At 38.5% G+C, this 27,830-nt stretch overlaps 2 protein-coding genes and 1 pseudogene across 2 annotated transcripts in view; all 3 read left to right on the top strand.

Annotated features, from left to right (window-relative positions):
- The first annotated feature begins 18,985 nt into the window (after positions 1 to 18,985).
- LOC134629735 (sialidase-3-like) lies at positions 18,986 to 20,966 on the top strand (annotated as a pseudogene).
- Positions 20,967 to 23,696: 2,730 nt separating this feature from the next.
- Positions 23,697 to 27,830, top strand: part of LOC134629266 (sialidase-3-like) — a 33,227-nt gene continuing 29,093 nt past the window's right edge. The window contains exon 1 of the mRNA XM_063476454.2: positions 23,697 to 24,081. The gene's annotated coding sequence lies outside the window, so the exon portion shown is untranslated. The remainder of the gene's footprint in view (positions 24,082 to 27,830) is intronic.
- Positions 25,124 to 26,514, top strand: LOC134629734 (sialidase-4-like). The gene is made up of 2 exons (XM_063477255.2): positions 25,124 to 25,336; positions 25,439 to 26,514. The coding sequence occupies exons 1-2, from the start codon at positions 25,124 to 25,126 to the stop codon at positions 26,369 to 26,371; spliced, it is 1,146 nt and encodes a 381-aa protein (XP_063333325.1). The 3' UTR covers positions 26,372 to 26,514.

Below are 27,830 nucleotides of genomic sequence, written 5' to 3'. Positions count from 1 at the left end.
TTTTGAGCTGATGAAGTTCAGCCAAAACAGGAAACATGCAGCAGGAGACAGTAACTTGTTAAAATGTTATAAAAGGTACAATTAAAGATTTTCACCCTACAGGGTTGTCAATGATCCAAGGATAAATGTCTAATTTGGTCAAAATTTTATAAGCCATTTCTGGAGAGACTGCAGTGGAAATGTTGTCACTTTTGGACTTTGCTACTTGCAGCTAAACATTTTCAGCTAAATAATTTATTTAAAAGCAGAAGCTGCAACTGATCGAGGGAATGTTTGTCTGAAAACTTGAACTGAACTCAAAGGGTACCATTGCTCCAGCTTACCATCTTTACCTGAGTGAATCAGTTTGTTGAACAATCTAAATGATTCAGAAACTTCTGTGACATCAACTTAACTAAGGCTCATTACAAATTTCACAAAACACTGCTGAATACTGTTATTATTTTTTTTATTAGTTATTTTTGTTTTTGTTGTTATTTTGATTTTAATAAAACAAAATAAAATAAATGAAATAATTTCTTTATTTCATTTTATTTAGTGCTGTCAGCGTTAATGTCATTTTAACGAGATTAACGCTGACAGCACTAACTTTATTATTATTTTATTTGTTTAATTTTTTGTTGTTCCCAGAGAGCAAGCCAAACACTGGTCCAGAAAAGGACAATCTCTAGTAGTGGTGCACTGCTATTAGATTTTGTTTCAACCTCCTAGGACCTGGTGTCCACATATGTGGACATCACATTTTGGGTTGTCTAGACCAAAATACAAAATTTTGCTATACAAAAACCTGATATCCATTTATGAGGGAGGACATTACACTGCCACTGTTCAATCGAAATTTAAAATGAATGTCCTCATATGTGGATCTCATGTTTTTGAGAAACAAAAAAAAAAGATAGTCCGAATCTGATAATTCTTTGTTTCTACATTCATCAGGTCCCAATCAACCCAAATGGCACAGAGAAATTAAAAATGCATGCCATGAAAGAGTTCAGGTCTTAGGAGGTTAAAAATGTCTCTGCTGATGAGACCAGTGAATGTGGGGCGACGGTGGCAAGAAAAAACTCCCTCCTGGAGGAAGAAATCTTGGGAGGAACCAGGCTCTCTGGGAGGACCCTTCCTCCTAAGGGCAATACTTACTAATACTTGTCCTCCAGTCTGCGATGGTGGGCTGGGACGACTGTTGTTCCTTCTCAGCTTAATGATGACCTTAACTTCCTTCCATTTCCTGTTTCAGAACTGAGAATGAAGACAAAACTGGTTAACAAGGTAACAGGACATTTAAAAATTCTCTCACTTCAGGATGAGATGCTGTGGCTTCTTACGTTTCTCTTGTAAAACAGGATGTAGGCCGAGTCCTGCTGTTCCTCACAAGCTGCAGATCCAGTTGTGTGGAGCACCTGTGCGTCATTATAGGTGAGCCAATTATCTGATGTAGAGTGCTGACTCTCCTCAGGATGGACAGAACTACAGATGTAGTGTCCTGAAATCACATTAAGACAAATGAATCCAACTTCTGGAAGTCAACAGATTCAAGCAAACAGTGATTTTGACTTAGTGCTTCTTAGAACATCAAAAGCTTTTGTGTGTGAGTCCTTCACTGAAAAGTAGCAAGTTTTCATTTTCTGTTTGTAACAAGTCTGTTGTTTTACCTGATTCTGTGCCTCCATAATGACTAATAATGCTGACAAGACTGTAACAGCCACCACCCTGAGAAGGAACAAATCCAAAGAGAGTTAGTTTCATAAAGTCTCACATCAGTGCCATAATTAAGCTGATTCTCTGACATGTTCTGCAGTCTGTTTTTACCTGATTGGATGGCACCACCAAGTCCCTCTGCAGCCTGACAGGGGCATCCACCTTCTGAATCTTGTAGGTTTGTGTAAAGCCAAACCTCTTCAGGTGCAAGATGAGAACTCTGGCAGAAAAGAAAAAAAACCAAACAAGGTAGAAAATAAGAAGAATGAGTGTCAAACACAAACAGAAGATGGGAGAAAATGACTGCTCAAGTATTGTCTCGAAAAACTCTGACGTTTGATGCGCCACAGTTTGGAAACCTGGTCAGTCGATCAATTCTGATGTGACCTTACTCACCTTGGCAGTGTATCAAAAGACGACTTCAGTTCTGAGGTCGTCCCTCCACAATCACAGCGAAATTCTATTTCTTGTCCCTGAACAACAGCACAGAGAAAACAGGCTTTATGGTAGAAAGAAATCACAACATATGCACACACACATACACACAAACACTAACAAAAAAGGTGTGTTAAGATCGGTGATACTACAACTCTGTTGGAATTTGTGATCTTACCTTCAAGTATGTCTCTAACATGTTTATAACAGACCCCTCTGGAACCAGGTCGAGAGACAAGCTGGTGAATTCCTCTTGCTGTGATGATTGGTGACCGCAGCTACACATTTAAGGAGTAACAAAGTTAAAATAAAGATCAGGTAGGTGGAAAAGAGGTATATGAAAATATTGCAACCAGCTCTGCGTTTCTGAAAGACAGGCTTACCTCTTGCATGTCCTCGTGTTTTCCATTTTGGATACGTGATGGTCTTCTACTGGGCAGGTATAACTTTGGCCCAGGAGAGCTGCGTTCCTCCTCAGGTGAGGTGAGAGCCTTTTGACCTCATTGAGGAACAATGTTAGGAATTCATGAGCATCCTGAAAGAAAAGCAGAGAGGAGATTTAAAACAGTACATCAAAATCAGAAGGTAAAGCAAAAAACGAAAAGTCCAAATAGCTGACGCACTTTCTGTGCACTGCCGGTGTATTCAGGAGCTTGACTGCTGAATGCCTTCTTAAAAGATCTTAGGTGGTGATCTTTAAGGCCATAATCTGTTGACTCATGACAGTCCCTGACATCAATGAGCCTTCTGTAGAAAGGAAAGGGTAAACAGACATTTCTGCTGTTAGATCTCTTTGTTCTTCAGGTTTTTGAAGAAAGTAGAAGGTTGACGTAGCGCACCTTAAGAGCTGAGCTTCTGGGTCTGCGCTCCACAAAACCTCCTGACGGCTGATGTCTCTAATGAACTCCTCAATGTTGAGCAGGCTCTGCAGGCAGGAGTTCATGTAGCAGGTGTTTCCGATGTTTGGAAACCTGACACACACGCACAAAGTTTACAGTATGAGTGTAAAATAATTCATTTTCTCCACTTTGACAAAGTGAGCTTTGGTCTTTGTGCACCACGTGTACTCACCCGAAGCAGTCTGTAGTCTCAGTTTGAGGTTCTATTGTTTTTCCACCGCATGCTACACTGCTCCAAAAAGATAAAAACACAAACACAAAATTAGGAAAGATGTCAGGATGCTGAGCAGTGTATGTGCATGTATGCATGAGCTTTGAAGTTTAAACATTTTGGAGGACGTCTTTCTCTTACCTGTTAAACACATGCTCCCATCCACTCTCTTGGTCCAGAAGCTCCATAATCAAAGTGTCCCAACTCAGGTCTGCTGGGATCTTTTCAGTGGTGTTTTTTACCTGATGGGAACTTTCACCACATTCCTTACCTGTGCTGCTGGATGCAGAAAGAAGAAAAGATACATAGCAACACAACAAGACACCAAACAAACATTCTCTCTCTGGAGAACAGCATTAGACTATCTAATGCTTATTTATATGAAGAATTTTGCTTTAAAGTGAGAAGATTATTTTTCCCTCACCTGTCACTGATTTTATCAAGTTCCCCTGTCGTTTCAGGAGCAACCTGCCTTTGTCTCTGTAGAAAGAAACCAAAATATAGGACATAGCTGTGTGCCTCATTGCTCTTAATTGCTCTCATTTAACTGTGATGAGTAAATGCTTGATGACAGTGACTCTTTCCATAAAACATACCTTCCCGGATTTAAAAAGAGACCAGCGAGACGTTTTTTGTGTCTTTACAGTGTTGGTCTCTGCCTCTGTATCGCTGTCAGTTTGCTGCAGAGGACGAACAAACATAATGTTATTAAAAAAGTAAAGTCACTTAAAATTAACAAGTACAATTAAAGAGAATGTGCATTTCATATGTTTTGTATAAAAGCAAACCGAGGAACAGCAGAAGAAGTGTCTCCATTTTCTCTTCTTCTTCTTTTTAGCATTTTCAGGGTTAGGTTGTGTGGCAGCAACAGAAGCATCCAGGATGCTGATGAGGACAAAAGTGTAAATGTTGTGGAAATTTATAAGAAGGAGTACCTCCTGCAGATTGCTAATAAAAATTAATAACTGTAATGGAATACCAACATGAACAAAATCATGTATTTTATACATTTACACATTTACAAACACTAATCTCTGAATCAATATAAATAATAGACAAGACTAGAAGTAGTAAAAAAGATGTGAATACACAAGGTGGAAGAAAAACACCAATAAAAGGGAAATAAAACAGCTCCAACTGAACCACTGCTATAAATATCTCCAGCAGCATTAAAGAGTGGCACATTTCTTTACCTCTGATGAGACGTAGAAGGAATTTCCTTCTCTGCCACGTTTTGTTTGTGTAATTTCTGTTTAGAAACAAGAAAACCAACATCAGTAATGGCATAAAACAAACATACCAAGGGAGTCTCTCCATGAAAGTGTCCAGTTAGAAAATTTGGTATTATTTTATATTATTTATCACTTTAGTGAGCTATGAGCTCATGAAGCAGATATATAGGAATAAATTTAAATAAAATAAAAATCAATTCATTCATGCCTTAAATTGAGTTTTAAAGTTTGTCGTATGAAATACAAAATCCTTCATTTGGTTCTGATCAAAATTCAGTTTTTACAGAAATCATCCATGAAGCTCCATTAAAAGCTTCAAAAATGCTTATTTACCATAAAAAAATATTCAGAGAAATGTGCTGCAAGTCTCTTCAAACTTACCTTTCTGTGAAAAAAAAAAGTTTAAACATCTTTGAACTTAATTCGAAGACACAGCTGTGCGCTAAATTGCTCTTAATTCTTCTCATTTAACTATGATGAGTAAATGCTTGATGACAGTGACTCTTTCCATAAAACATACCTTCCAGAATTTAAAAAGAAACCAGCGAGACGTTTTTTGTGTCTTTACAGTGTTGGTCTCTGCCTCTGCATCGCTGTCAGTTTGCTGCAGAGGATGAACAAACATAAGTTTATTAAAAAAGTAAAGTCACTTTAAATTAACAAATACATTTTAAAGAGAATGTGCATTTCATATGTTTTGTGTAAAAGCAAACCGAGGAACAGCAGAAGTGTCTCCATTTTCTCTTCTTCTTCTTTTTAGCATTTTCAGGGTTAGGTGGTGTGGCAGCAACAGAAGCATCCGGGATGCTGATGAGGACAAAAGTGTAAATGTTATTTTTCAAAGTGAGAGTACATGCTGGAGATTGCAAATAAAGATTAATAAATGTAATGGAACAAAATCATGTATTTTATACATTTACACATTTTCAAACACTAATCTCTGAATCAATATAAATAATAGACAAGACTAGAAGTAGTAAAAAAGATGTAAATACACAAGGTGGAAGAAAAACACCAATAAAAGGGAAATAAAACAGCTCCAACTGAACCACTGCTATAAATATCTCCAGCAGCATTAAAGATTGGCGCATTTCTTTACCTCTGATGAGACGTAGAAGGAATTTCCTTCTCTGCCACGTTTTGTTTGTGTGATTTCTGTTTAGAAACAAGGAAACCAACATCAGTAATGGCATAAAACAAAGTATATGGTATGAAAACACAAAATCCTTCATTTGGTTCAAAATTCAGTTTTTACAGAAATCATCCATGAAGCTCCATTAAAAGTTTCCAAAATGCTTATTTACCACAAGAAAATATTTAGAGAAATGTGCTGCAAGTCTCTTCAAACTTACCTTTCTGTGAAAAAGAAGTTTAAACATCTTTGGACTTAATGTGATCGCAGCGAAAATCTTCTCAGCTTTGCAAAAGTTCAACTGAAAACAAGCAGTCAAAGGTTGTATATTTATAAACTTTCAGCATAGAATGTTCATACCCTGCTCAGCAAACATCATCATTATGATGTATGGGGCTAATTTGCATATTTTGGAATGTATGCTCATTTGAACTGTATGGTACTCGTCTCCAAGCAACCCCTACAAAATACAGGTCAAGTCAAGTCAAGTGGCTTTTATTGACATTTTAACCACGTGCAGTGGTACTGTACAGAGTGAAATGAGACAGCGTTCCTCCGAGACCCTGGTGCTACATATGACATATACGGACAAACCCAGGACTACATAAAGTGCAGTAAAAATATACAAGACAAAACAGTGCAACACTAGACAGAACAGGACGATACAGACATAAGACAATGTAAATGTGCAAAATGCTGAGTATTGTGCAAAAGTAACTTGGTGTGTGTGTGCGTGTGTGTGTGTGTGTGTGTGTGTGTGTGTGTGTGAGTGTGAGATACTGCAGATAAGTGCTTGGTAGTGACGTGTGTGAAGGTGTGCGTGTGCCAGTCCAGTCACTGAGTGTTCAGGAGTCTGACGGCTTGTGGGAAGAAACTTTTCTGTAGTCTGGTAGTGAGGGCCCGGATGCTCTGGGACCTCTTTCCAGAAGGCAGCAGGGTGAAGAGTGTTTGAAGGGTGTGTGGGGTCCTCCACCAAGCGGGTGCTATAAGGAGGGGAGAGGGGCTCCAATGATCTTCTCAGCTGCTCTCACTATCCGTTGTAGGGTATTGCGATCCAATACGCTGCAGTTACCATACCAGACAGTGATGCAGCTGCTTAGGATGCTCTCGATAGTCCCTCTGTAAAAGGTGGTGAGAATGGATGGTGGGAGATGGGCTTTCCTCAGCTTCTGCATGAAGTAGAGACGCTGCTGGGCCTTCTTGGTTATGGAGCTGGTGTTGAGGGAGCAGGAGTGGTTCTCCGCCAGGTGGACACCAAGGAATTTGGTGCTCTTGACGATCTCCACAGAGGATCCATTGATGTTAAGTGGGGAGTGATCTCTCTGTGCTCTCCTCAAGTCAACAATCTCTTTTGTTTTGTCAACATTCAGAGACAGGTTGTTAACTCTACACCTCTACAGATGGCCTGCAGTGCAACCCTTCAGCTTCCTAGTAGATGCACCTATATACAAATTTAAACAACCTAGGAGACTTACTTCTTGTCACCGAGTTGTAGCATTCACAAGATTTTCAGAAAACTTAACCTTTGAACTTGAGGTCAAGGTCACTGATATTCAAACTGACCCCAGAACTTTAGTAGATGCACCAATGGTATCAATTCAAAATCCTACGCCCCTCGTTCTCAAGTTATTGTCTCAAATATACAATTATGAAACAATCATTTTCCATTATATTTCACTATCTTTAACTAAGACAAATAAACAGTATTTGGGACACAAGTTACTAATAAAGTGGTTAGTGAGACTCCACATCTGATAACAGTATAACACACTGCTTATTTATGTAAAATTGTCATCAGTAAATGTGTTCAAAACAGAAGCTACACTGGCTTTAAAAGTTTTTGTTAACTCTGAGTACCTGTCCGCTCTTACATGTTTATTTTGCTCTCTCTGCTGTCTTCATCCTCCATCCAACTCTACAGCTGTTGTTAGGGATGATATGATGAAACTGAAGGGTGTCTGGGCACCGAAAAAAGAAAAAAAGAGATTGGATTAGGCTGCAGCTGGCGTGCCATTCTCTCACTTCAGGATGAGATGTTGTGTCTTCTTACGTTTCTCTTGTAAAACAGGATGTAGGCCGAGTGCTGCTGTTCCTCACAAGCTGCAGAGCCAGTTGTGTGGAGCACATGTGCGTCATTATAGGTGAGCCAAGGATCTGTTGTAGACTGTGGACTCTCCTCAGGATGGACAGAATTACAGATGCAGCAGCTGTTTCCGATGTATGGAAACCTGACACACAAACACAAAGTTTACAGTATCAGTGTAAAATAATTCATTTTGTCCAGGTTGAGAAGGTGAGCTTTGGTCCTTGTGCACCACGTGTACTCACCTGAAGTAGTCTGTAGTCTGAATTTTATTTTCCATTATTTTTCCACCGCTCAAATGTTTCACTACGTTATTGCAAAAAGGTAAAAACACAAACACACAATTAGATGCTTTGAACTGGATGTGCATGTATGCATGAGCTTTGAAGTTTAAACATTTTGGGGGACGTTTTTCTCTTGTTAAACACATGCTCACATTCATTCTCTTGGTTCACAAGCTCCATAATCCAAGTGTCCCAACTCAGGTCTGCTGGGATTTTTTCAGTGGTGTTTTTAACCTCTTGCGAACTTTCACTACATTCCTTACTTGATGTAGGAAGAAGAAAAGAGTCAGGGATGCATAGGAAGCACAACAAGACACCAAACAAATATTCTCTCTCTCGAGAACAGCATTCGACCACCAATGCTTATTTTGACCAGCAATTTGCCAAAGTATTAAAAGCACTTACCTGGGATTGTCTGTAATTACACCCTGGGGGCATTCTGGTTGTCCTGCTCGGGGGCAGATGACCTGCACTGGGTCCTCCGAACTTTCTTTTAGCTTAAAGTGCATTAGCTACAGGCATATTAGCTAATATTGACTGAAGCTCAAACAGGGTAAAAAGAACATAAATAACACCCTCGTTATAATTTGGTATAGCCGTTGAGGTGGTTAAGTTATCTGTGCCTTGATATTACTCCTAGGCTGAAAAACACGAAGGGTCCGACCCCCAATTCCTTTACTCATTGCAGTTAAAGTTAAGCTAACATAGCCTGTTTGGGATCTCCAAGTTAGAAAACATTACACCGATTAAAGTAAGACTCATGAGTTGAATTGTTGTTACGTTACAGCTTGATCCCCAGTTTTGGCACACAGTTGAGTATATTATTTAAAATCAGATTAAACAATATTAAAGCCAGTTTATTATTCGAGGAGAATCTTGGTGTTGATCTGAATGTTTTGTGGCATACGGTTCACTGTTGTTGACCTTGTTCAGGGCCTGTCTCCCCTTTGCACACTGCCTCAATAAAAAAAGGTAAATAATATTTTAAATTTTTCTTCAGTCAGCTTTGTTGTGTGAACACGGTCTGCAGAACATCTAGCCTATTTTGACAGCTCATTGACTTTAACAGCACTAATCTCATTTTTTTTCTTTTTTTCAGCATCAGGTCTTTTTTTTCTTATTGTAATGCAGTGTTAACTCTGTGTTGTGGTGTCTTTTCTGATGTCATGTGTACACGCAGGTGGATGACAATGGAAGAGTCTGAACAAAAGGAGGATGAAGCTCATTATCAGCTTAGTTATGAACCCTGTAAACTACTAAACATTTTCAAAACTGAAATATTAAACTGCAACAAGCAAACTGTCACTGCACTAACTAAAACTGAACTGGATTAAAAACAAAAAGTGAAATTAATTAGAATTAATTAGAAAATACTTAAGTACAATAACACTATTATGTTCTCTGCTTTGGTCTCTTGACCACTAGATGGCAGCAAATGCATAGATTTCAGCAACGTCCATGACACTGGCTTAAATAATTAAAAGGGCATTTTGCCCATTTCATATCCCTATTTTTATCATAACTGGGAATCCCTAATTACTTTAAAAGATTTCAAATTCATATTCTGTTTGAAAGACTCTCTAGTTTTACTATAGTGAAACCGATTTATTTCCCAGGCATAAAAGCTTAACTAACCGGGCTCAGATTGACTTCAGGTAATGCTTTCACTCAATTTTAGGGCTGTTTTTTCTTTCTTTTCCAATATTTACATTTACTAAAAGGGGGTGGGGGTTGAGATCGTCGATGTGAGATCTGAGTTTTGAAACTGATGAAATCTCCACACAAATAATTTAGATTTTGTTTATTTCCTGTTACTGTTGCTCCTGTGTAAGAAAGTTCAAGTGATGTTCTTATGTATGAATTTGTAATGCACACACACACACACACACACACACACACACACACACTGCTGGTGGGCTGAGCGTCACTGCTTAGTATGTGGGTGGTCTTGCCAGGTGGAGGAGAGAGCGATTAACACCAGGCCTGCCCAAAGGGAAAAGAAGGAGCGAGGGAGAGAAAATAAGAGACGTAAGAAGAGATAGACATCTGTCTGCCAGATGTGCTGGGAATAAAGAATTTAGTTTATGAAATAGACAGAAGGGAATGAAAAGGATTTTGGTCATGGCGCTCACTGACAACTGCGTTGGCTGTGACTGAAATAATACTTATTCTGTCTGTGATTCATGTTCAGTTGCTCTTTCTAAATTTCCTGTGTGTGTGTTTGGTCTTTCTTGTCTGTCATCCTGTTATATTCATAACACAAAGACAGCCACATACTCACTAACACTTGCTCTCTTTCCATCTCTTCTGCTGTTCCTGCAGACTGCAATTAGAGCCTACAGTATAAACCAGTGATGACCACCTGTCAAAACATGTCCAGTAAATGTGTGTCTGTTAGGAAGGTGTTGAGAGGAGGGAATGAAACAGGTTGTACATACAGAGGAACAAAATACTGGCTCTAAGTATAAAGTCATTTCTTTGCATTGTTTAATATCCACTAAAAATGTATATTGTTGAGAACTTACACTACGTGGATAAAAGTAATGGGCCACACCTCTCAATCTTTGAATTCAGGTGTTTTTAGTCTGCTTTTACAAACATTAATGAAAGACTAAAGAACTCACTGAATTGGACTGCGTTGCTGTTATAGGATGTCGCTACTGCTAGGAATTCCTCTGGCATTAATATCACTATAAGAAGGTGAGCGTGTGCCAGAAGCCTCTACTCGCTTTCCCCAAAATCTCCTGATAGTTGAAAAAACGGTAAATGTATTTGACACATTTGACAAAAAAAAAGGGAAACAGCTGTGGACTCTATAGGTGTTACATTTTTTTAATCTGTTGTTTTCAGGGTAATAAAAATGTACTCAAAAGAAAGTTTCATTAGGATAACATTTCAAAAATTTCATTTCATTTTTTCTTACTGTAACACCGTGTGTTTCTACTACTACTTTAACTACTTTATTGAAACTAATGAACTCGTTTCAAATCAAATACTCTTTTTTTCCCCTTGAATTTGGAGCCCATCTTTGAAACAAACATGGCATATTTTCCTTCCCTGATTTGCAGTGTTTGGTTTCTTTATTTGGTGATCTTATAATGCATTACATGATATTTGCAAATTCTTCCTTTGAGGTTCAGCTTTTGGTTGAGCATCTTTTCTTTTCTTTCTTTTTTCCCCCAGGTCCTGAGGAGTCAGTGTTTCTTTCCCGTGCAGCATGTGTGAGTATGTGTCTGTGTGTGGTTTACAGCTGTTTACATAGCTCACAGTGGGTGAGCTCTGTTCAACAAGACCAACCTCTGGGATTCAGGCATTTTGAAGGCCTATAAACTCTGGATGAAAGCTGAAGCCAAATTAATAAAGTTATAACAGGATAAAGATGTGGCTAGTTACACAACATGACATTAAAACTGCCCTCTTAAATGACCGAAAGCAATCCGTACTCCTGGTCATAAAACGCAGCATGAAGAAGAATACATTGTGTTTGTATACACCCTGTTCACATTAAATCTTGTGCATGCGGGGCCTTTTCTTGGTTTGTCTTCATCCCCGCTGGATCATTTGTCCCTCATAATGAGACAATAAGTGAGTGTGGAAAGGCAAAATCAAACAAAGCTTTTACTTCATGTTGACTCCATCTGAACAACAATGGCGAGGTGTGTTACCTGGAACCGTTAAAATGCATTTTCACTGATGCTCTAGTTATTGGGTGCTATGGGTTTTATCCCACCTGGCTCTGCAGTACTTGTTGTTCTTTCTGACTTGTTAAACTCAGCCTTCGCACACAAGTTGGAAACCAATAAATGCTGGGAAATAAAGTGAATGAATTCTTTTAAAGATCTAATCCTCTGTCATGCAAATACTTAAAATCTGAATATAGAGCATGATGAAGTATGTGTGTGGCCAATGTTAGTGCATGTGTGGCATATCGGTATGCATCACTCATATTTTGGGCGAGGAGGCAAACAGCTTCAATAGTATCCTCTCTGTCCAGCGGGGCAAACTCAGGAGAATATCTAGAGCAGAAAAACGTGAAGGCGAGGCTGCTCTATACAAAGAGCTGAAGGAAAAGTTTATAACTTATAAATGAGCATACTTCTCAGGATGACGTGGCAAACACAGCAGCTGCAGTATTTGCCCACTTGGGGGCGGCATATTGAAATGTTTTCACCTTTCATGAACACATTGTCACAAATAGTTACCCACTTGCACAACCTGCAGATACACCTAGCACATTTAAGGACACAATTTACTCTCTCTAAACTTTGATTTGCAGTTTTGCTCTCTCTTGAGCAGAACATTTGTGTGATGTGTGCTGAATGCTGATTCAAACCTCGTCTCACATGCAGTTTTTTTTTTTATCCCTGAAAATGAAACATCTCTGGTGGCTTAAAAAGAAATCACGAGAGCTGACGCAATGAATGAACACAGTATGGTGAGCAATTAAAACAATAAGCACTTTTGTTTGTCTGCCTTTAGCAGATGCTTGCTGTGCAATGCCGCAATTGCGTTTGTTCTGGAGCCTCATGTTTTTGCATGTTGCTTTGTTTTTCGAGCCAGAATTGGGATAAGAAAGCAGCAGAGCCGGGGAGCTTCTTGATTTAGTTTTACAACATGTCTTTTTAATTTACTGTGATATTACGTGAGATATGGTAAAAACAAAGCAAGAAACAGACTTAAAAAAAGATGTATTTGTTAGAAAAAAAAGAAAAAAACTCTGAGCAAAATGAAACCAACCCCTGGTCATTGTGCATCAAGCCTTAATGCAATTCAAAAGGTAATTTTTATAATAGAAATTATGCTATATAAACAAAAAAAACCCAAATAAAAATACATTTGCGCCTGTAAAGATTTTTATGACTTTATTTTTGTGGTTAAACTTTAGCTTGTTTGCTTTCGTATAAAGCCTCAAGTGGCCATGAAAGAAACTGCAGCTTTTCGCACATATGCCTTTCATAAAAGTTTCCATGAACACTTTGCTCAATAATAAAGTGAAACAAAATGTAAATGTGGCCAGAAATCTCTGCCAGTTTGCTCAAATTTGTGTCACATGCGTGTGAACATGAGATCAGTTTATCTGAGATTTATCTTGCTCAGTTTCCTGCTGTAAGTAAAGCAAACAACATTTTTGAGCACACACGAGGCCGCTCAAACATGTCTGCAGTTTTTCAGTGACAGCTGTTTGATGCTGCCACCATTCATAATCTGTGCGAGACCCACAAATCACTTCTTGCAAGCATGTTTATGACATCTTACCCACCACATCCCTGCTCTTTTACTGCTGCGCACACATGAAAAAGTATAACACCGCGTTTTTTCACTGTGTTTCTTGCTCGCAGCTTTAGCTCGTGTATTTTATTTATGCGTTAATTATTGTGTCCTGTGTTGTGCCATTTTGTTGTTTTTGCCTTCAGCTGACCTTCTGATTGCTTTTGAATCTTTCTCTATCATTCATTTTGCTTTCATGATTTCAGAAACATTTTATTGCAGCATAATGGATCAGAAAGGATGTTTCCTCTTTGCTACATTAACTGAGGTCCATACATCAGATTCAAAGCATATCTTTGTGAATGGTGCTGTCGCACAGCGCGCTCACACTCGTACACCGTCAGCGGTCCCCTGACATGAAACAAACTCCCTCACATCGTTATCCACCTCCCATTCATCCATCCTCACTCAAAAACCAGAAAAGGATTTATTTGTGCGATCAGAAGTCTGCTGCAAAATCTGGCAACCATATGCTCGGACATATAAGTCTTTTATGCCTTTCAACTTGGTCTTTTTATTCACACATGTGCATGATTCTGCCCTTGTTTCATATTCTCATTGTTTTGAAGTGAATCTCAGCATTGTGTGGTTGATGACTTTGTGCCACTCGGCGATCCTTTCTGCTCTGTGTCTAAATGTTCGAGGGGGATTATGGTTCAAAGGGGCTGAGCTGAGCTTGTACAGATGACTCTGGCCTGCAGTTTCCCTCATGTCTACAAGTTGTCAGTAACACAGGAATGTATTACAGATTAGTTTCACAGCTCTGTTCGTCGGCTCTTCTGGCATTAATCTTATGTCGGCCTTAAGTGGATCACTAATTGCTTTAAAGAGTTCAGAAAACAGACTCCACTGAAACATGGGTTTCAGACTCACAATAGGCACACATGCCTCAACTAATATTACTTTTTTTCTGGGTGTATTAGGCTATGCTACAAATGAATGAACTGGACATCTTTTAGAAAATATTAGACTTAATGTATGATTTTGACATCGCATTAAATATCAAGCATTCAGTTTTTTTCCTGTCTGTAAACACAAACTGCACAAACTGATTTTTCATGACATTAAACAGGAGCTGCAGTGTATCAATATTAGCAAATAAAACATCATAGATCACGATAGGGCTAAAAGCATCTGCTTTTAAAACAGCAGTGACCCTTCAGATTGTGGACACACCCAGATGTGTGAGACAGCCAGGTGAAATCTCAGAAGCAAGCCTTCCCAGCAGAACATTACGAGATGATTGCTGTTGTTTGCTTCACCTGCCAATGGGTTTAACTGTGTGGCTGATGGATGTAATGCTGAAGTTGTTCACAGACTGTATATAAAAGATTGATGTGAGTCTGAACTACCTTTCACCTGCATTTTTTTGGAAGTCCAGAAAATGTTCCTTGTCTGCTTTGATCAACAATGTAGGCACACACAGGTCCCCATTGGAGTCTAATAAGAGGATAACGCTTTAGCATATGCCTTAGGGTTGAAACTAGAGTATCTTGTGGTTGCAGTGTGCATGGTGCTCAATCACATACAGCCCTCACTCATTGCATCAAATTTTAAATCACCAGCTTATTGAGAAATAAAATGCTCAGGTTCACAACAGGACTTCACTAATTATGTCCTTGATTGATCAGTGTGTTTACTCTGGGTGACTCTTGCCATACTGCTCACCTTAACAGCGAGGCTATCTACTGCAGCTCCTGATGCTCTTTGTGCATCACCTCCATGCCATCACCCACACAGGCTCTGTACAGAGTGCATTCCTTGGAGGGGCTGCATTAAATCATTCTTCACTTCCTTCACTTCTTTTATGTTTGCTTGTGGACAAATCAGAGCCTACATGTTGTACATTCACAAAGAAATCTATTCCATATGAAATGACTGATTGAATAATACAAGTGGTGACTGTTTTTTGGGGGGGAGTAGTATGGTAATAAAGATTTAATTTGATGCTGGAGCCTTTGATCCATCATAAACAACTTGGAGCTCCAACATGATGCTCACAGACAAAATGAGCAAACAAGGCAGCCAATTCCAAAAGAAGAGGTTTAAAAGCTTACGTAGGAAAGAGGGAATAGCTGAAGAGAGCTGAGAGTCAACCAGGGTGGTCCTCTGCTGCATACTCAGATGGGAGGCTTGTCAACACAGCGTCAGACACCATTCACTCTAAACTCTCCCAAATGCTGCAGCAGTTTGTTGATTTACTTGAAATAATAAGTTAAAATAAGTGAACTGCTGGGATCTCACTCAAATCATTAAACTAAAGTTTAATAGAGTGAAATTCATTTAAAGCAGTCTTCCAAGAACGCGTTGCTTAACTGTTCAGAGATTTTTATAGTTGGAACAAACACAGGAAAGAGTAAACTTGGGGTGTGCCTTTAATAGATGGTACATAAAGTCATGTCGGAGTCACAAAAAGCAGTGATCAGCATCATTTGGAAATTATGTATCGGAATTTCAGGAGCAGGACAACGCCTCCAAACACGCTCATTCCAGTTCTCATTTATATAAGTTCCCCCAGTTACGCAAGCTGTTCATTCTCGTTTACGTGCCCCACCCTCCCTCCCTTCTTGTTTTCAATTCTTTAACTTCTTCATTCCTATTTAGTGCATGGTGATCTGCCAGGCCCGGGAGCCATCGCCAGTCTCCTTCGAGGCCTTCCCCAAACCGCAGCTCAATTCATGTCCAAGCATTCACCTTTACCTACTAAAACACTGTCAAACCTAAAATGAGGACGTGGAAATAAAGGTTATTGTATCTCATTTATAGTTTTAAAGTGTTACTGGGAGCATGGTAAGATGTCTTTGCAGAGAGTCTAGTAGAGAAGCAGCTGACACTTAAAGTTATATTTTTACATTAATTGAAGAACTGAAGTTTATTGTCAGTGTGAACAGATTTAGCTCTCACACTGAGAAAACTAACTAAGAAAATATTTACACAACTGGTTACATCAGTTATGCTGGATTTGAAGTTTACGTTCTACGAGCCACTAAAAAAATCCAGTAAATTCACATTTAAGTCAAAGAAAACTAAACAAAAGCCTGCAAGAGACTTTTTAATTGAATTCACATCATGCAAAAAACCAAAACAAACAAACTTAACTTGGGTGCTTTAAGGAGATGCAGTTGTGTTGCGTTGTATTTTTTTTTGACTTAACATAAATTTTGGCAGTGTGAAGCATGAGGGAGGACGGCAAAGTTCACATTCTTTCTTTATCCCTTCCTTGTTATTTCCCTTTTCAGAAAAGGGAAGCAAAACTTGGCCTGATGGCTGTGAGATAGACAAAGGCCAAACCAGATGCCAGGGAGTTCTTCAACTATAATATTTATATTCGTTTTTTCTGCAGTGTATAAAAATTGGTGTATCTCAAAAATAAAACTATGAAGACACTCAAAATAAATTTCCTGTTGTTGTCAACTACTTTTGGCAACTTTTTTGTATTTACAGTTTTGAGGGATAAAAAAACCAAAAACGATTTTCAATTTTTTTGTAGCTTATTGCACTTTTTTTGCAATTTATGTAGTTACTATGGACTTAATGCATACATATTATTAAAATTTGGGCTATAACAGTTGTATTGATGTATAGCAACTTGAAATGCTCCCAAAAATGGCACTACAGCATGTAAAAATATAAAGTAAGCTCTGACGGACTTGGTTCTATGGTAGGTCTTAAAGGGTTAAAAAAGGTTCAATAATAATAATTATTATTAATAACAATTAACAATTAATAATTGTTTATGAGCGCTGGAGGTAGGAGTGGAAATGGAGCAGCGTGGAGAAATGGAAAGTGCAGAGGAGAGAAAAGCTGTGAATGTGGACATTTTATGGGCTGCAGGGCAGCACAGAGTTGTGCAGCTGGTCCAGATTTGTCTTTCAGGTATTGCAAACTACCACAACTTCTTGTTAGTCTTTTTCATGTCACAATCTAGCTAGGATTGAGTTAATGACAGTTATTCATTGTCCTACATAAGTTTGTAGTCTGGACCACAAAACTCCAGCGTGAACAGCAGGAAGGATTTTCTCCTTCTTTAAACACTTAGGTGGCCGGTTATTCGATTTAATCGATTTAACCTTACTGGGGTAGTCAACTAATTTTTACAAGGGGTTACATTTGATGGTGGGACTGTTGTGGAAGGCTCTATTAATAAGTTTATAAAGATATACAACTGATATTGAGCAGAACTGAATTCCACTTCCACAAGAGTCCCACTTTCTCACATTATGCTCTGGCAAAAATTAATAGCCAACGCCTACTATCAGTTTTGAGCTGAACAAGGTATTTTTCAAGTTATAAAAAACAGAACAAAAAAATCTGCTTGCCTCAGCATATTGCACAATATTGCTATATATTATTGTGCAAGATGATAAGAGCCTTTTGTAAAGTGTGCAGTGTTCAGGGTATAATGTAAACAGCTTCCATAGGCAAGCTTAATTTTTAGCATTATTAAAAACATATTTATAAATTTAAATGTATTTAATTTTTTTAAGAAACCCCGGGCTGAATCCATCGCTGAGCCAGGCCATGGACTCCAAATAGAGGACACCAGATTGATAGCTTCACTTTATGCTTACGATGATGATAACGATTGTTAGCACGCACTGGTGGAAAGCTTGCAGAAACAGGTCCAGAGCAGGAGGTCAGAGAAGTGTGTTTTCTTTTCCAGCTCAAAATGAAACTGGAAATAAAAAGTGATCCACACATAAACAAGTGGCTGCATAAGTCAAAGTGAGTTCATCTAGTCATCTGTCTGAACAATCCAAAATCATGGACCAAACCCTGGACCCAGTGGTTAGACTAGGTTTATATTGATGATGGTTGGTTTGCATGTTCATTGTGTGGGAAGCAAACTGAAATTAAACAGTTAACCCGTGATAGTTTTAGCTGCAGTGAAGTCAGGAAGGCTACTGGAGAGTAAACATCCAGTGATTTGGAAACCATAACAGTGTAGGTCCGGCATTAATATTTTGATCACAGCTTTCAGTGTGTGTTTCTCCAGAACACAGCTGTAGAATACACAATAATTAAAGAGGAGTTTCATTGTTACTGCTTAGGAAGGTACAGCACAAAGTCAATAAAAGTGTGTATCTTCCCCGAGAAGGGAAGCTGGAGACTTTGGTGAAGGCTAATAAAAATATCAGTAACACACCTGACTTTCACTGTATATTTATTATTAATAAGGGACTTGTAAGTGTGAGCCTTTCTCCTCAGAAAGAAAAGGTTACCCTCAAAACTAATGATAAATTATTACTGTGTAATACACACTCTCCAAACTGTGCCCCTTTTTTCTCAGAAGAATCCTTGCTTGAACACATCAGTACTGAGTTTGGTTACAGTACAATCAACTGACATGACAAACATCATCATCCATCATCATCACACATCAATCAGTGAGTTTTCTCCAGTTCCATAGATGCATAGGAAATTATATTTACTTCTTTGTGCAGCTTTCAATAAACACCTAGATATCCATGCGTTCATAATAACATGCCTGAAATGCAAAGTTCACCTTTTGCACAAATTCAAACATGCAAAGCCTCGATCATTGGTGTTTTTTGCTTCAATATCAGTTTGAGTATTAACCACAAACAAGTAACTCTGTAGAACTCTGTACTGGAATACTAGTACAAAAATATTTATATTAAAAGGGGAATTGGGAATTAGGACTCATTTAAGGGGAGAATGATCAATAGATAATTCCAAAGCAACTATTATTTGTCCAACCAACAGCAATACCTGTGCAGCTATGCTCATAGTCCTGAAAAACAGTGCAGTTGTCAAAGGAGCCCAGAGGCCAGTACGTGAGTGTGGACCCAAGTGCAGACCAGACACAGAGGCAGCTGGTAGATTTAACACAAGCTTTATTTATAAGGCAAACGTGAACTTGAAAAATGCAAGGAAGGGATTCCTGGTGAGGTGTTTTGGCATACCATGACTGCAAACAGCTCATGAAGGCCTGTTACCAACTTGACTTAGCTGATAAACTGACAGAGAAGAGATTTACTATCTTAAATACTGTCTCGCTGATTGCCAGGGATCAGGTTCAGGTGAGCTGTGCAGGTGAGATGAGGAGGGCTTTGCCCCCGGGGTGGATGCAAATGAGAACATGGGAACACTGGAAACCTACGGGCAGCTCACCCAGACCATCACAGCAGTAGATTGATTGTTTCAGTGAGTGTGTCTTTCTGGAGCTTGTGCTGTGTTTAGTGTTTTCATATGAAAGGTCTCTGATCCATATGTAATCTCTCAGAGCAAAGGAAGACTCCAGATGATGTCAGCGGAAAAAAGCTGGTTATGAAAACAGGAAAGATGAAGGAGGAATCATCTAAGATGATGGTTGAGGTAATAGTGATAATCAACCATTTCAGTTCTAAATTACTTGTTAATTACAGTCCTGTTTTGAACTGTTGTGTTTTATTTACTTATGAACAATCTTTTTTAGTGGTCAGAGCTCAAACTAGTGGAAAAGGTACTTATTGAAAAACACTGTCCAATGAACCCCTGCCCAGGGTATGACAAGGACAACAAGAAACGTTTCCTGTGTTTCATCTGTGTTGAACACAATATCACTGAAATGTACCAAAGAAAATGCTATGACAACAGGACCCGTCTCTGCTACATCAAAAGTAAGGATCTTGGAGAAACCTGGAGCGATGTGACCGATTTGACGGACAAACTGAGTGAAATAAAACACTGGTCCACATTTGCTGTTGGGCCAGGCCATGGGATTCAAACAGAGAGTGGTCGACTGATTATCCCAGTTTATGCTTAAACTTGTCGCAGTAGTGCTTCCCTCTCGCGTTGCTGTTGTAAACTAATTACATGTTTAGTTCAGTTCCCATTGTAAATCGTATGCACTCTCACTGTATAGTGATAGTCATGGTGAAAACTGGAAATTTGGGGAACTGTTTAATACGGTATCAGTTGAGTGTGAAATGGCTGAACTTTCCAAAGACTACTTCTACTGCAAAGCCCATAATAATAATAATACATTGGATTTATATAGCGCTTTTCAAGGCACCCAAAGCGCTTTACAATGACATTATTCAGTCACGCTCACATGCACACACTGGTGGTGCACAGCTGCCCTGGGGCAGACTGACAGAAGCGAGGCTGCCATATCGCGCCATCGGCCCCTCTGGCCAACACCAGTAGGCGGTAGGGTAAAGCGTCTTGCCCAAGGACACAACGACCAGGACAGAGAGGCCGGGGATCGAACCGGCGACCTTCCGGTTACAGGTGCCCTTCCCAACCCTCTGAGCCACGGTCGCCCCAATAATGAAAATGGCTATCGAGTGGAAGCAGTCAGTGATGATGATGGACATATCTTTACCATTCCCCAACCAGGAAACAAGCTTGTGGAAACAGCTTCAGGCTGCCAGGGAAGCGTGATCTCCTTCCCAGCTCAACAAGAAAGTGAAAACACAGAATGTGACCCAAGCCAGAACCTTGAAAAGTGGCTGCTGTTCACGCACCCAACCAGTCCGAAAAAAAGGTTTGAGTTAGGAGTGTATCTGAACAAATGTCCACCTCACATAAAAGCATGGAGCGAACCCTGGATCATTAATAATGGACCCAGTGGTTACTCAGACCTGGCTTACATTGATGATGGCTGGTTTGCATGTCTGTTTGAGTGTGGGCAGCAGGAAATACATGAGCAGATAGCCTCTGTTGTCTTTCACTACAAGAACGTCCAGGAAGGCATTGAAAAGATGTCAACTAACTGAAAAATAAGGGGAAAAAAGTGTTTTATATGCCATTTATTGGTTTGTATGTTCAAATGAGAAATAAATAATTATAGTAGGATCCTTCATTTATTATTATTTGTTTATTTATTAGTGAATCTAATAAATTATCTTTGAATCTGACAAAAACGAAATTCATGATATTTGGCAATCGTGTAAAGGAGGAAGAAGTTATTATGTCCATTAATGGAGAATTGATTGAAGAGTTACTGAATTTCGCTTTTTGGGTGTAATAGTAGATGAAAATTTGACGTGGAAATCACATATTGAGTATATTAGAAAGAAGATGGTTAAAAACATTTATATTTTGGGAAATGTAAGAGATTTATTAGACCACAAGACAATGCAAATTTTATATTTTTCATTCTTTTTCTCATACTTTAGTTACTGTGTCGAAGTGTGGGGGAATACATATGAGAATACTATAAAACCTATAAACTTATTACAGAAGAAAGTGATACGAATGATTCATAACGTTAAATATAGAGAACATACAAATAAATTATTTATAAAATCGAAATTATTAAAATTAGGAGATTTAGTGAAACTACGGACACTATTAATTATGTTTAAGGCTAAAAATAATATTTTGCCTTTTAAGTTACAAAGAGTATTTTTAATGTGTTCGGGGGGAGAAGACAGCAGAAGGAAATTTTATTTTAAGCATCAACTAGCTAGGACTACACAAAGATTAATGAGTCCAACGGTTAGGGGTATACGACTGTGGAATTCTCTTCATTATAATTTAAAGAATTGTATAAATTTACATTGTTTTAAAAAGTGTTACATGTCTAAAACGATAACTCAATATGAAGAATGTGAATGAAATTGGAGTTAATTGAAAAAGGATCCATTATTTTTTGCCTCATTTATTTTATTTACTTATCTTTTCTCCTTGTTATTATGTGGAGTGGTATATTCTGATTGTTAATTTGTTGTTTGGTTTGCGTTAGGACTGGAGATGAATGTCAATGTTAGTTTGTTCCTTGATTTTTGGTGCCCACTTGCAATATAAGTTGGATTGTAGATAGGGGGCAGGGTTTAATAAGAATATATTCTTCTTCCTGCTCCTTTTCACACATGGTTGCACTGCTTTACTGATAGAAAGTGAAGTTGGTTTATCTGAAAGAACTAACTGTGGAAATTGTGTACCAAGTGTGAAATAAATAAATAAATGAAATGAATGAAATGAAATGAAATCTTAATATAAGAGTGTGATTAAATATTCAGTGATTATCTTCATAAACATTAAGTGCTCTGTTTCTCTCTTGATGTCATGTTAGTCTTGTAATAATGGTTGTGTATGAATGCAATGTTAATGTAGAAAATAAAAGAGATTTCTGTAGTATCCACTCTTCTTTTTTTCTATTCCCAGCAACAGAAATTAATAAAGATTTCTCAACAGCATGTTTAAAGTTTGATGGTTTCAGATGAATCACTTGTTGTTGTTTTTGTTGTTGTTGTAATAAGTCATTAATTAAAATGCTCAGTCACTGATAAAATGTTTAAATAAGTTTAATAAATCTGCCTTGTAATGATCAATAATAAACGTTTTTATTGGTTAAAGACCTCAGAGGAGTATCATGTTTGTCAGAACAACAACAGTCACCTCAGTGTTTTTTGTGAAATAAAGACTCTATAATAATAATAATGATAATAATGATAATAATGAGAAGAATTGCTATCAGCTTTCACCTTGTTGATTCTTGTGATTACATGGACACAGCAAGATTGTCCAATCAAATCTGCTCTGCCCTAGTTGGGCTCTCCCCTACCTAGATAAAGAAAAAGCTTTTGCCAGGGTGGATCGCTTATATTTGTTTAGGGCCCTTGAAGCTTTTAGGTTTGGGGAAAATTTTCTTTCACGGATCAAGCTACTGTATTGGAATGCTGCTGTTTTGTTGAAGATCAAAGGGGGACTCAGTAGACCAATCCTTTTGTGAAGAGGCATTAGGCAAGGTTATCAATTATCTGGGATGTTGTATGCTTTTGCTGTTTAGCATCTCTTGAGCCAACTTAGGCAGGGTCTCACAGGGTTAACCTTTGCTACAGATGCCAACATATCAGTGAGCCAGTCTCCCTATGCTGATGATCTAACTGTGTTTATTGCTAGTCAGAATGATGTGCACGTGTTACAGCAAAAGCTGTACGAATGTGCATCATCTGCAAGATCTAGAGTGGAGAAGCGAGGTTAGTTAACTGAGAAGGAAATCACTTCATCAGAGATGAGCAATGTTTGGCTGCTAATGAAACCTGAAGACCAGCCAAGAGTCACATTCTCTAACTCTCACTGTCATTAATCCCACCCAGTTACCCATTGTAATAATACAGGAACACATCCATGAAAAACAACTTTAAACACCTCTTTCTCCAGAACACATCTGCAGAATCCCTGATAAGGAAAGAGACTCCACCTTCAAGCTGCCTTAGCTGCAAAGTGTGCACAGCTCTAATTTATTTATTTATTCTATTGGTATTAGATTTTATAGGTGATTTATTTTGGGGGGGTAAATGACACCAAAGACTTACTGCTTTACTATTTAAATATTTACTACTTTGGTATCATAACTTAAGTAACTAAGGTCTTTTCTGAGTTAGTGCACTTAGTGGTCTCTTCTCGTTGGATTCCAGCCCAGTCTGAAGTCTGACCATCATTTTGACCTTCTATAAAATCTTCTATGCTTGATTTCTCTTTTGTATTCTCAAGACTTCAAAAACCATACAATATCAGGATTACTTTTAACTGTTTTGTGTTTGAGTCATGATGTTTTTTACTTCCTAAATCATGATCTTCATCCTCAAAAGCCAGACATGCTGCAGTCCAAGGAAATTCAGGAGCAAATGAGAAACAAACTAATTGAGATCTATCAGTCTGGAAAAGGTTATAAAGCCTTTTCTAAAGCTGCTGGGACTCCAGCAAACCAAAGTGAGAGCCATTAGCCACAAATGGCGAAGACATGGAACAGTCGTGAACCTTCCCAGGAGTGGCCGGCCAACCAAAATTACCCCAAGAGCTCAGAGACCACTCATCCAAGAGATCACAAAAGACCCCAGAGCAACAACCAAAGAACAGTAGGCCTCCATTACCTCAGTTAAGGTTCATGACTCTACCATAAGATAAACTGGGAAAAAGTGGCATAGCAAAAGCTGCAAAACAAAAACCACAGCTGAGCAAAATGAACATAAAGGCTCGTCTCAGTTTTGCCAGAAAACATCTTGATGATCCCCAAGATCTTAAATGGAAGCATGAATTCTGCTGTCCTGAAGGACAATATCCAGCCATCTGTTTGTTACCTCAAGCTGAAGCACACTTTTGTTGTGCAGCAGGACAATGATCCAAAACACATCAGTAATTCCACCTCATAATGGCTTAAGAATAAGAAAATGAGGACTGGAGCAGCCTCATCAATGTCCTGACCTGAAACTGATTAACATGCTCTGGCATGACCTTAAAAAGGTGGTTCATGCTTGAAAGCCCTCAGTGTGGCTGAATTGCAACAATTCTGCAAAGATGAGTGGGCCAAAAATCCTCCACAGCACTGTCAAAGACTCATTGCCAATTATCAATAAAGTTTGATTGCAGTTGTTGCTGCTAAGGGTGGCCCAACCAGTTATTAGGTTTAGAGGGCAATCACGTTTTCACACAGGGCCATGTAGTTTGGATTTTCTTTCCCCTTTATATTAAATACATTCATCCAGAGAATGCATTTTGCCTTTACTTGTGTCATATTTTATTAATATTTAAATTTGTTTGATCTGACACATTTAAGTGTGACAAATATGGAAATCAGGAAGGGGGCAAACATTGTTTTTTACACCGCTGTATGTACAAAATAATACAATTCAGACATAACAGCTATTAAAAGTTTTCATTCTGGTTGTTTTCCTGACATGCATGATGAAAGATGGGTTTTGCCTATTTAATTTGTTAAGGGAACGGGGGGTGGAGTTCAATGAAATGTGAATCATTTCCTCAGAAATGACCATCGATCTGTGATAAAAAGATCCCTCCCTCATCCACACTCTCTAACAACCAGCCTATAAAAGTCAAAGCAACACAAAATATGAGGACCGCAGAGATAAACCCAGCAAGGCTTCTTTATAATTTAATATACATTTTGTACACAAGGACAGCAAACATGGCCTCTGAACCTTCAACAACAGATCAGCTGCACAAGCAAACTCTTTTTAAATCTGTTGTTTACAGGATCCCTGCTCTTCTGTATGAGAGAGAAAGTAAAACTTTACTTGCCTTTGCAGAGCAAAGGAAGACTCCAAAGGATGAAAGTACAGAAAAGCTGGTTATGAGAACAGGAAAGATCAAGGAGGGATTCTCTGAGAAGACGGTTGAGGTAATAGTGATAATCAACCATTTCAGTTCTAAATTACTTGTTAATTACGCTCCTGTTCTGAACTGTTCTGTTTTATTTACTTATGAACAATTTCTCTTTTAGTGGTCAGAGCTCAGAGAGGTGGAAAACGCACTGATTAAAGGATACCGTCCAATGAACCCCTGCCCGGTGTATGACAAGGTCAACAATACACTTTTCCTGTTTTTCATCTGTGTTGAAGACGGCATCACTGAGAGTGACCAAAAAGAAAACTATGACAACAGGACCCGTCTCTGCTACATCACAAGTGAGGATCTTGGAGAAACCTGGAGCGATGTGACCGATTTGACTGACAAACTGAGTGAAATAAAAAAATGGTCCACATTTGCCGTTGGGCCAGGCCACGGGATTCAAACAGAGAGCGGTAGACTGATTATCCCAGTTTATGCTTATACTCACTGCAAACCAAGTAGTAAACCATATGCACTCTCATTGTATAGTAATGATCATGGTAATAACTGGAAATTTGGTGAACTGTTTAAAACATTATCAGTTGAGTGTGAAATGGCTGAACTTTCCAAAGACCACATCTACTGCAATGCCCGTAATGAAAATGGCTATCGAGTGGAAGCAGTCAGTGATGATAATGGAGATAACTTCAAGATTTTCCAACCTGGAGACAAGCTTGTGGAAACAGCTTCAGGCTGCCAGGGAAGTGTGATCTCCTTCCCAGCTCAACCAGAAACTGCAAACACAGAAAGTGACCCAAGCCAGAACCAAAACAAGTGGCTGCTGTTCACGCACCCAACCAATCTGAAAAAAAGGGTTAAGTTAGGAGTGTATCTGAACAAATCCCCACGTGATCCAAAGGCATGGAGCGAACCCTGGATCATTAATGATGGACCCAGTGGTTACTCAGACCTGGCTTACATTGATGATGGCTGGTTTGCATGTCTGTTTGAGTGTGGGCAGCAGAAAATATATGAGCAGATAGCCTCTGTTGTCTTTCACTACAAGAACGTCCAGGAAGGCATTGAAAAGATGTCAACTAACTGAAAAATAAGGGGAAAAAAGTGTTTTATATGCCATTTATTGGTTTGTATGTTCAAATGAGAAATGAACAATTATAGTAGGATCCGTCAAACATCAAATTTTTATTAGTGAATCTTAATATAAGAGTGTGATTAAATATACAGTGATTATCTTCATAAACGTCTTGATGCATATCTTCATAAACATTAAGTGCTCTGTTTCTCTCTTAACTTCATGTTAGTCTTGTAATAATGGTTGTGTATGAATGCAATGTTAATGTAGAAAATAAAAGATATTTCTGTAACATCCACTCTTCTTTTCTTTTCCTTCTTTTTTCTTTTCCCAGCAACAGAAATTAAGAATGATTTCTCAACAGCATGTTTAAAGTTTGCTGGTTTCAACAGAATCACTTGTTTTTTTTGTAAAATGTAAAATAAGTAAAATGTAAAATGTTTAAATACGTTTAATACATCTGCCTTGTAATGATCAATAATAAACGTTTTTATTGGTTAAAGACCTCAGAGGAGTATCATGTTTGTCAGAACAACAAAAGTCACCTCAGTGTTTTTTGTGAAATAAAGACTCTATAATAATAATAATGATAATAAGAAGAAGAATTGCTATCAGCTTTCACCTTACCTCAGTTAAGGTTCATGACTCTACCATAAGATAAACTGGGAAAAAGTGGCATAGCAAAAGCTGCAAAACAAAAACCACAGCTGAGCAAAATGAACATAAAGGCTCGTCTCAGTTTTGCCAGAAAACATCTTGATGATCCCCAAGATCTTAAATGGAAGCATGAATTCTGCTGTCCTGAAGGACAATATCCAGCCATCTGTTTGTTACCTCAAGCTGAAGTGCACTTTTGTTGTGCAGCAGGACAATGATCACATTGTATGTGTGGATACACATCAGTAATTCCACCTCATAATGGTTAAGCTTAACATGCTTAACACCCTCACTGTGGCTGAATTGCAACAATTCTGCAAAGATGAGTGGGCCAAAAATCCTCCACAGCGCTGTCAAAGACTCATTGCCAATTATCAATAAAGTTTGATTGCAGTTGTTGCTGCTAAGGGTGGCCCAACCAGTTATTAGGTTTAGAGGGCAATCACGTTTTCACACAGGGCCATGTAGTTTGGATTTTCTTTTCCCTTTATAATAAATACATTCATTCAGAGATTACATTTTATCTTTATTTGTGTTATTTTTTTTTTCAACTTTAAATTTGTTTGATCTGACACATTTAAGTGTGACAAATATGGAAATCAGGAAGGGGGCAAACATTGTTTTTTACACCGCTGTACGTACAAAATAATACAATTCAGACATAACAGCTATTAAAAGTTTTCATTCTGGTTGTTTTCCTGACATGCATGATGAAAGACGGGTTTTGCCTATTTAATTTGTTAAGGGAACGGGGGGTGGAGTTCAATGAAATGTGAATCATTTCCTCAGAAATGACCATCGATCTGTGATAAAA

The sequence above is a fragment of the Pelmatolapia mariae genome, linkage group LG6 (genome assembly GCF_036321145.2).
Source record: "Pelmatolapia mariae isolate MD_Pm_ZW linkage group LG6, Pm_UMD_F_2, whole genome shotgun sequence".
NCBI classification, from domain to species: domain Eukaryota; kingdom Metazoa; phylum Chordata; class Actinopteri; order Cichliformes; family Cichlidae; genus Pelmatolapia; species Pelmatolapia mariae.
Note: the sequence above shows the minus strand (reverse complement) of the source record. Positions and strands in the feature narration are given on the sequence as shown.

What these genes read in the sequence shown, in the direction of transcription:
- LOC134629734 (XM_063477255.2), top strand. Translation starts at nt 25,124, where the DNA reads ATGGCCTCTGAACCTTCAACAACAGATCAGCTGCACAAGCAAACTCTT. An exon ending in TCTCTGAGAAGACGGTTGAG is followed by an intron (nt 25,337 to 25,438) that starts GTAATAGTGATA and finishes TTTCTCTTTTAG; the next exon opens with TGGTCAGAGCTCAGAGAGGT.